The following is a 10028-nucleotide window of genomic DNA, read 5'->3' as shown; positions in this document are numbered from 1 at the left end:
ATCCGGGATAAAAGAGAAGAACAATACTTGCTTGCTTTTTTAAGTAGCTGTCCAATGAAAAAGAGTAAAAACTGCATTTTGCCTGCTTTAGCCTACAGTATGCCTGTTACAATATAACTTTTATATCACCAGCATAATTAACAGAGGAGGCTGATATATGTCATCAGAAGCATACACTAATTTCAAGCTGGCCTGGGATACCCGATAGAGAGAATACGTACATCTACAGTAGTAATTAAAAAGGTTAATGGAAGGGAGTCCAATCTTAAAATGCCAGTCTTTGGATCCTCCAACATTGCTAACACTATGCCTACAATTTATCCAATGAGATACTGATTTGACAACTCACGCCAACATGTAATTATAAAGAAAATTGATTGAATTCAGAAGAGTGGATGGGTCTACTCGACCCATCCAAGCCCTTCTTCGGGCCTATCATTTATCTCAGATTCATCAAGCATGCACTAACGTGCCTAGCTAGCTAGCTAACTAACTTCCGGAATCCAGAATATAGAGCAATCATTATTCTTCTTTCCATTTTTTATTAAAAGAAGGAAAGGCAAACTTGGGGCAATCAGATGATAAGCTTCGATTTGTTTCCTGGACAATTAACTTATTAGACTTGCAAATGATCAACTAAGAACATTTTTGAGGGCCCATTGCGCACAAAGCATTTTGGAGTTGTAACGAAATCAGGCAATTAGCCATTGACTAGCAAAAAAAAAAAAAAAAACAACGTATGATGTAACATAATCTGCCCAAAAGGCATCGAACCTGTAACCCAGATTGACCTTGCCTTTTGCTCAAAACTCGAAAGTTATATCATCTATAGAAATCACTTCAAAAATTTGACAGTCAAATTGAACTCATTTTCGTGCCTTAAATGGGTATTACATTCTCAAACCTAGATGTCTTCACTTTTCACACATTACTTTATAATATACTAGTTTTCCGAGCTCATTGGACTATTCTGTTAGTGTTAATTGCAGAAGCTTTTAGAATGTGATTTTTGTACGGTTAGTTTCTGTCAAATTCGGCTCTGTCCCTACAGAAGCTTAAGGATCAATATTTTGAGAATGTATTTCATATCGAGCCTGATCATCTACTAGTTTTAAGCCAACCGTGAAAGCAGAATAGAGAGCAATTAAGATTAATATAAACAATTCTTCAAAAAAAATTAATATAAACAACTAAATCTGGAGTCAACCAATCAAATCAACTAAAAAACCTATACCAGACTTCTTAGACTCAGTCCAATCCAATCCTCAATAATTATTGTGCTATTATGTTATAATATATCCGAATTATTGTGAGTATTCATATGCATTCAAATTAATTTTAATTTCGGAATATATTGATGTCAGTGATTCGAAGAAATTTTGGCTAATTCTAACAGTCACATCACTAGCTTGTTCCACCAGTGCAGTGGGCCACTGGCAATTGGTAAATGAAGCTTTGAAGAAGAGTGTTTACCATTTAATTTTTACGACTTAGATCCACGAGATACTGAAAAAATCCAAATTTTTGTCTGTTTTTAAGCAAACATTAGCCAGATCCTTTTGGGGGAGGCAAATCACTCCGAACGTAGCACTCTTTTCCCTCTCCGAAAGGAATAAAGGGCATTTAACTATTAATCCACCTTAACGAAATTCTCTAATGTATCAATTCCGAGATGACGGATACCATGCCTACCAAAATTCCAACTATTGGATCTCTCAGCAGTCCTAACTCAACCATTAGGACAATCAAATAATGAAGTAGCTAGTGGTCGGTCACTAGTCACATATCCTTTAAAAGCAAACAATTAATTTTGAAAAACGGGATTTCAACTTAAAAACATGTTTCTATTATTTATATTTAAATTAAAAAAAAATATTATTTAGTTTTAGCTGTTAAATATTTGAAATAACTGAGTTTGCCACCAACCAGGGTCATTCACGTGTATCATGAAGATCTTATTTAATATTCAGCAAGCATTGAGCAAAGATGAAGCAAGTGTTTATGTCATGGTCCATCGATCATTGTCTTTTAGAATAAATGGAGACATCATGCAATAAAAGATACGTAAAATTATTGAAGGGAACCATATCCATATCAACATTACTCAATATCGGTCATCAAGATAGGGGATGGGACCGGCATTGCTACCGACCCACGTCGGCTGTCTTCTTTACTGCTTCACGCCCTTCCTTCCTCACAATCATGGAGACAGACAGCCACTTGAAATTGAAGACAGTAATTCCATGAATGTAATTATCCAAGAACCAGTAAAGGAGTGAGAAAGATTGAGGCAGTCAGAAAAAAAGGGGACACATCTGCATGTGAAAATTTTTGCCTCAACTGGACAAGAAGGAACCTGTCACTTGGGTTGGGTTTAGTGACCAGGTGTACTATTACACAAGATCTTGTTGATTTACCATCAATGCTTTTGACATAGAGTAACATATTTTCCATCACAAAAGTCTTATGGATTCTACAACACTGTACCTGAGTGGAGGGAGATTGTTTTCTAATCCAAAATGTTATTAATTCCATTAGTCCTTCTCAGCAGAAACAGTAATAAGTTGATAATACAGCTGACCAAAGCCCAGGTTACACGAAGTTTCTAGCTGAGTTACTACAGCAAAACTTCCCAAGTTACTAACTAGCTGGGTCACAAACTCTTGATTTGTTAGTTGTGACAAACAAAAGAACTTCTAAGTCCTCAGCCAGACCACGTGGACTTCTTCAAAAAAATTGAGTGTGCACTTCCATTAAAAATTAAGGAAAAAGTCATAGAGAAGAATGCATGAAAATATAGCCAGAAGAGTTTATACATATAAGCATTTGAATACTTAAAAAAGAATGAAAAAAATATTTAGTGTTTTCCATTGGAAGAGAGAGCAGTTGACCAAAACCGAAGAAGGGGAAACACGAATTACTGGATCTGAGAAGTGAAGCATATCCTTGGCGCACCAGTAAGAACGATAATTAAAGCATGCAGGAATATACAGTTAAGACAAGAAGCATTGAGCAGAAACAATAAGGCACCAGTCCTGGGGACTACTGGAGTTCCTCTGTGCAATTCCACTCCAAAGCCTCCGTGTGTTAACTAAGTAAACATATAGGCTATCTTATTCTATGCTTGTATCAGAGTATTTTTCTTCTTCTCTATATTATTTGTTGTATTCAAGATTTCAGAGAGCACTTGTCGTCTTCTTCCAAATCACCAGTGATTTAAGAAACTCCATGACCTGGATTATTAAAAGGCAAAGGCATAATTAATTTCAAAATCCAACCGAGTCAAGAAATTAAAAGAGGAAAAGGCCAGTAATCCAAAAGGAATAACACACAAATCCATCCACTCGTTTTCTTAAATGCATTTTATTTCCCACACTCTTAAGGCCAAATATCCTTTGATGTTTTCTCCAAAGAAGAAATTGACACTCTTTTTGTGTGTGTGTGTGTGTACCCATCTCAGCATCAAGCATCTCTGATATTAGAAAGCAAAAATAACTTGTACCTCTTGTGGGTCCCTCAGGGAGAAAAATGCATTACTCTCTTTGGGCACGGATGAAACTAAAATGCCATATCCGCAATTTCCCTCTCTCAGAACCTGTTATAAACCAATTAACTTGATTCTGTAAATATTTTTTTTAATGCATAAAGAACTCTAAGGAATATCAATGTTAGTTGAATTATATCTTACCTTAAATGCATCTTCATCTGTCCGGTCATCTCCAACATAAATGGGAAGCACATTGTCACAATTGCTAAGCCCTAAAGCATTTTTTTTGTCACGATTTTAAGCACAGGGAATAATATATTCTCGTACCAAAAAAAAAAAAAAAAGATAGGTTAGAAAACATACTTACCAAGTGATTCAAGTAGAAATGTAACAGCTTTCCCCTTATCCCAGTTGATCACAGGCCGAACCTCTAAAACCTAATTATGCAAATTTTAAAATAAATGACAAAATATTTTAAATAACACAAATAGAAAATTATGACATCCATATAGGCTATAGCACAAGCCACAAAAAAACAAATCAGTGAAAAAAAAGAACAAAAGAAACATGTCTTTAAAGATCACCTTCCGCCCATGAGTCAATCGCAGACGAGGGTAGCTTCTAATGACCTTATTGACACATTGTGCAACCGTTGTCCAATTCTGAAAATAAATTAAAGTGCCCAGAAGTTAATACATTGTTATGTAAGGGAGATGGATATGGTATTCAGAATCATTACAAGCAGATAAAAATAGAGGCTTCTAATGCTGAGGAAAAATACTACACCTTCTCATCTACATTGCGGTAATGAACGGAGACACAGAACTTATTGTTTTCAACTTTAGCTCCTTGAATTTCTTTGGTGTTGTTGACAAGTAAGTTAAAAACCTGCGGTGAATGAGAATTTTACATCAGAATAGAGAGGAAAAGGTCGGTGCAAGTATGGCACTCTGAAGAAATTTACATACCTCATCAATCATAGGTAAGAATTCACCAGCAGGCTGGAATAAATTAACTTCCTTGCCCTGCATTAAAGAGAAACAAGGAAAAAATAATTTAAGGATAGGAGGAGAGAAACACAGGATACCATGTAAAAAGATAGAAAATTTGCAGCCCAACCTGCTTATCGGTAGATCTAATGCAGTTAGAGTGATCATCAGAAAATTGCGTAACAGGACCCATGATGTCCATTCCATGACTTCCCGCGTAATAGAGATCCGTTAGTCCTACAAACTCGTATACCTGAATAAACAAGGGCATAGAACAAGATACTGTCAAGGTTCCCACCTAACAAACAGGCAATCAAACACATAAATAAACTAAATATTCTCAAGAAGGCAATCAAATATGTAAATATGTAAAACAGCGCCAAGGAAGAGGTCAAAATTATCCAAAAGCATGGTCCTCAAATCACCTTGTCGCGGCTTCTTCCACTAATTATTGCTGTTGGGAAGCATTTAGCAACTTTTTTTACAGCAGCTCGCATCTGAATAAAAGGTTTTGGTTAGTTTATGATCAAACAAGTGAGAACCTTGACTAAAAATTTCACAAATGATTTGTTAGACAAGCCACTCCTACATCGTTAGACATAAATGCACTATCCGGGTTGTCCACAATTGGTGAAAGAGTCCCATCATAATCCAGAAACAATGCTATTCTCTTGCCTTTTGCAAAATTTGTAATTTGCTCAAAAGATGTAAGTGCAGATGGATATTTAACCTATAAATCAGAGGATAAAATACATAGAACAGATCAATAACCTATCCAACGTATCAAAATTAAACTCAGAAAAGTAAAAGAGAAACAAGTACCATCCATGTCCGATATGCAACATCTGTATCAGCTGCTACGAGGTCATTGTTGAAATCCCTGGTTTTCTTATAAGGAGGTGATGAGGATTTCATAGCATCCAGGCTGCTGGCACGAATATCATCAAGAATTCCATTTTTCTTCCTAGGAACAGTTAGAAATAGATTTGGAGAGAACGCTCCTGAGGATGAGTATGGCAACAGACTGGAAGGTACTCCTAATCTTGACTTGCTTATTGGAGCAGAATCAGCAACAACAGGAGCAGTGTGGTTGGATTTCAGGTCCATTGGATCCAGCTTTGTATCACTACTTATATCGTAAAAGCTAACAGATTCCTTAACAAACTATCCACTCAAGTGCAAAGAAACAAATCTTAATGTTTAATGTCAAATATTCTATTCAGCCAACCCTTTTATCAATGAAGAACCACCTCTTTAGAGCTTTCTTGTCACTGCTGTTTGGCAAGCAGTCCATCAAGCATAAGGACCCTGAATACTGATATCAAAAGAAAATGTTAGAATCAACAAAATGAAGCTCAAGATCACAATTTTTTTTCAAAAGAGACAGATATCGGAACTGAACCTGTTCATATCTCTTGGTTACTCTGCTTAAAACTGATGTGCATAAACAATATCTGCAGATTATAGATTTCAGAAGTATGATTAATGTACAGATCCAGAATAACATCCATCAAGAGTGAGAATGAAATAATGGCCAACAAATGCTGAACCACTAAACAAATTTCACAAAATAAGGAAGGCATGGTATGAAATATGCCTCACCAAACAATTAACTTCAGAAAACCAGAAGGTGGAGCAGAAGAGTAGCAGGACAAAAAAATTCTTTTGACAGTATCAAATATGTGTAATAGGAAGCGCTTGGAAGATGAAAATGAGCAAAGATGACATACAAATGAAAACCATCAGCTCAGATGAACTAAACCCATTTTGAAAGGAGGGGAAAATCATCTCAGTGAGAACAACAAGTGATATCTGACAAACAACTTGCTAGGACAAGGAACTTTATAACCATGAAAATTTTCCAAAGGAACATTGAAGCATTACCAGGAAATGCAATAAATTCCACACAGACTTAGATTCCTTTTAAAGTTCAGTCCTAGTCTTACCAGACAAACTTAATTTGCAAAGTGATAAAGTGTTGGACACTAACACTAAACAATGACTTGTGCTATTATCTTTCTTTTTAAACAACTGGACTATATATTTACACAAAATTCTTCTAAAATATCAAAATAAAGTATGTATGTATCTAGGTAGACCCCGATTCTGTTAATTCAAGACACATTGTTGCCAATGAATATACTTACTCAGTTAATCCTAGTGATCTATAAAAAAAAACAAAAACAAACAATTTTTTTCCTTTAAAAACGCCACTATAAGAAATTTGACATCACTAACATCATGAACTAAAAAAGTAAACAATAATACCACCATCATGAAATGACTGGAAAGCGAACATCTGTAACTGTAGGGAAAAAGGATCAACAATCACCTACATCATGCTCAAACTAAGCATGCGAAAGACAGCAAAGCCTGAATATACATGAAAAAAAGAAAAAAAAATGAAATAGAAGTATTCATTCATAAATAAAACTAGCCCACAAAAAAAAAAAAAAAAAACTGATATCTGGTAGAGAAAAATATAAGAAAATGTTAGTTGTCTTAATAAAAAGCTATCTTGCCCCCACAAAGTGGAGAGGGAAACCACGTTAAACGCAACCACACATAACTGGCCTACAGTGAAGTATGGGAAAAACATTAAAATACAATGGACCCCAACCCAAGCATATAAAAGATTAACTGATTGAATTAAATCATTATGGGAAAACCAAAAATTGAAATTTCAGGTTCCACCATACTTATGTTGCTATCATACATTCCATGCATCAGCATCAAAATTACCACAAAAAGCATTAAAGTATATCCAAAATCAGTAACTTGTTATCATTGTTTAACCAGCAGGGTTAAGGAAACTACCGGAGAATTAATAGTTTTTTCTCTTTTTTTTTTTTGTGAAAATTTGAAGATTCAACTATTGAAAAATACGACTTTGACAAGGCGAATTTTGATTATAACTTGCAAGTGAACAGTTGGTATTGAGCCATTCATATAATAGGTAGAGAGGTTGACAATACAGCTACAATTTTCTTTTATATATATAAACGAAAAAAAAAAATCAGAGATGAAAACAGAGGGAATATCACATCAGCCTAAGCCAACACAGCTATAAGGGGCAGACAAATTGGAATAGACATTGACAACATCCGTTATGCGGTTAAGGAAAAAAACCGAAAAAACTGAACTAACCAATCATGTAACGATCGGTCAAATTTCTTTTTTTTTTTTTTTAAATGTATATATCTACTCAAAGAAAACAACAATGGAACCATTAGGAAATTGATTTTGAGAAAAAAAAATCAAAATCTTGAAGAAAACAGAACAGAAAACACTCAAATTTTAAAAAAGAGGAAAAAAAAAAGGTATTTGAAAATTATGACATCCACATAAAATCTTCAATTAAAAACTGCTATAACTGTTAGAAAATTAAACTGGAAAAAATCCTGTAAATAGCAGAGATTTGCCTATTCATCAGATTAAGAAAGCAAAAGAAATTAATCGAGCTTTGAACAAGAGCCAGTCAACGGAACGGTATTACGTACCAAAGCAAACAGCTTTTGGAAAAGAATAAAAAAAGCGCACTTAGTTTAGAAACCTCGAAATCAAACAGCGACGAAGAAAAGAAGTTAACCAAACGCGAAACAGAAACGCCGCTCGAGAAATGCAGGTAACTTCCAGGACAAAAGAGAAAACTAATGAACCAAACGGTTAATGCACCATTTCCTTGTTCAATAAGTGAAAGAAAGCCCCAGAGTAAAATATATAAACAAAAGAAAACGAAATTGGCAACGCCGTAATGAACTAAACTACTCGGCGGCAAAAAAGAAAGAGAAGCAAAGAAAATGTGAGTTAACGAGGTGAGGGAGAGGGAGAAGATTATAATCACCTGCAGAGGAGAAGAAATCGCAGAGAACGAGAACGAGAATCAAGCTAAAAATCGTATAATACCAAATCGATGCTCAACTCAGAGGAGAGATAAAAAGAAAACAAGAAAAAGAAGGGAAAAGGCTTTTTATAGCGTTGGATATTTATAGAGTTTCGGTTTCGACGAAACTTGATTATACAGCAAACTCTCGGTTGTTGAATCAGGAAACAAACCGAAAAATATAAGAGAAAACACCTTCTGTATGGACTTTCCCCACTCTCCGTCTTTGTATGTAAACTTCACGAGCGAGTAGATGGGAGGGAAAAAGAATGCGAGGCGCGTGATTTTTTATGTTTTGCTAGATTATTTAGTCGTATATAACCGGAGAACCAGAAATTTTTTATTTATATAATTCGGTAGATTAGTAGCTAAAATTTTAGTTTTAGGCCAAAGGAAAGGGTGGGGGCCACAAGGGATCCTGGAGACACGTGGAGAGAAGACTTTGCGGCCAATGCGCGTGTTGACACCTGTGATCGGGTTGTGTCTGACGTGGCCACGTTGGAAAGCGGGGCCCGGCGCAGAACTACTGGACGTGTTGTGAGCGTGTCGTCATTTTCAGTCACGATTGGGTGGTCGTCGGTCCGTAACGGTCGTTGCTTGAATTATGGCCAAACAGGTGGCCTATCGTGGCAGAACATGGGTCTTTGGGGGACGCACATCATCTAAGAAAGCTTGACAGTTTGAGAACTAATTTGGCAATCAACCTTTTTTGTGCACCAATATTGTATTGAATTTGTACCCCATAAAGGCAATCCATGTGGCAATGACGTGGGCCTCTTGTGGCACGTGTTGCTTCTAGCTTCGCTCATAATTATTTCTTTAATTTTTTGTTTATCATTTTTAATTAAAAATTTTAATTACAATAACTTTAATGGTGCATAATAAAATATTAAGTTAAAATAAAAAAAATAATTATATTTTATTATTTTATGCATTTAAATAAATTTTTAATTTGTATATGAATAAATTCTGTTGATAATAATATTTTGGATAGGTGACTGCATACTTTGCTAGAGGTTAGTTGAAAGTTGATCATAAGATTAGAGTGATTTATGAGAGAAGAAAACAATCGGAGAGCGTTCATGGTAAGATTTCGAGAGGCACTTCCATACTTTAGTTAGTAAGTGAATAAAGATAAAAGTAGATTGGAGCTGATATAGTCAACCAGTAGCTGGTTGGTGCTAACATGGCCAATTAGTTTATTTGTCGTTGATTGAGCGTTGGGCCAGTTAAGTTGGTTGTCTACTTGGCGGTCCATTGTTATTGACTTGGTTGATCAATTATTTGGTTGTTGGTGAGTGTTGATTTGGCAACAAAAGTATTGATTGGACGATCAAAATACAGTAATTTTTTAATTTTTAATTTATACTCAAATATTTTTTTTTAATTTTGATTTATATTTAAATAAATATTTAACATAGTTAAATTTTATTTAAAATAAAATTTTTTTGAGAACTAATCAAAGGATTAGAATTTATTAAAATATAATAAAATTATAAAGGCTTCTTTGAAAAAGTGAAATAGTTGAATTTTTTATATATGCTTAGGCAAAATGTCACTAGTAAGATTTTTTTTTCTTCTAAAATTAAACGCAAAAGGAGTTAAATTTTATAACAATTACAACCGTAGGTGTCAACCAAACAACATATAGTACACAGCTAAATTTTCA

At 34.9% G+C, this 10028-nt stretch overlaps 1 protein-coding gene across 4 annotated transcripts; it reads right to left on the bottom strand.

Moving 5' to 3' along the window:
* Positions 1-2723: 2723 nt before the first annotated feature.
* LOC111289615 (trehalose-phosphate phosphatase A-like) lies at positions 2724-8497 on the bottom strand. 4 transcript variants are annotated; one of them, XM_022880805.2, is made up of 13 exons: positions 8321-8495; positions 5879-5930; positions 5299-5791; positions 5066-5206; positions 4902-4973; positions 4607-4729; positions 4456-4512; positions 4274-4375; positions 4072-4149; positions 3855-3924; positions 3689-3759; positions 3503-3595; positions 2724-3233 (listed from the first exon to the last, which is right to left on the bottom strand). In XM_022880805.2, exons 3-13 carry the CDS (start codon positions 5581-5583, stop codon positions 3177-3179), a joined length of 1149 nt encoding a protein of 382 aa, XP_022736540.2. In that variant the 5' UTR covers positions 5584-5791; positions 5879-5930; positions 8321-8495; the 3' UTR covers positions 2724-3176. The 4 variants fall into 4 exon arrangements, with proteins under 4 accessions (XP_022736540.2, XP_089624793.1, XP_089624794.1 ...); XM_089768667.1 differs by lacking the exon at positions 8321-8495 and adding an exon at positions 7977-8280; XM_089768668.1 differs by lacking the exon at positions 5066-5206 and having other exon boundaries at positions 8321-8497.
* Positions 8498-10028: the final 1531 nt, after the last annotated feature.

Source organism: Durio zibethinus, chromosome 11 (assembly GCF_047325235.1).
Source record: "Durio zibethinus cultivar Kanyao isolate XHJ-2024 chromosome 11, ASM4732523v1, whole genome shotgun sequence".
In the NCBI taxonomy this organism is placed as follows: Eukaryota; Viridiplantae; Streptophyta; class Magnoliopsida; order Malvales; family Malvaceae; genus Durio; species Durio zibethinus.
The sequence above is the reverse complement of the archived record's forward strand: the minus strand, read 5'-3'. Positions and strand labels throughout refer to the sequence as shown.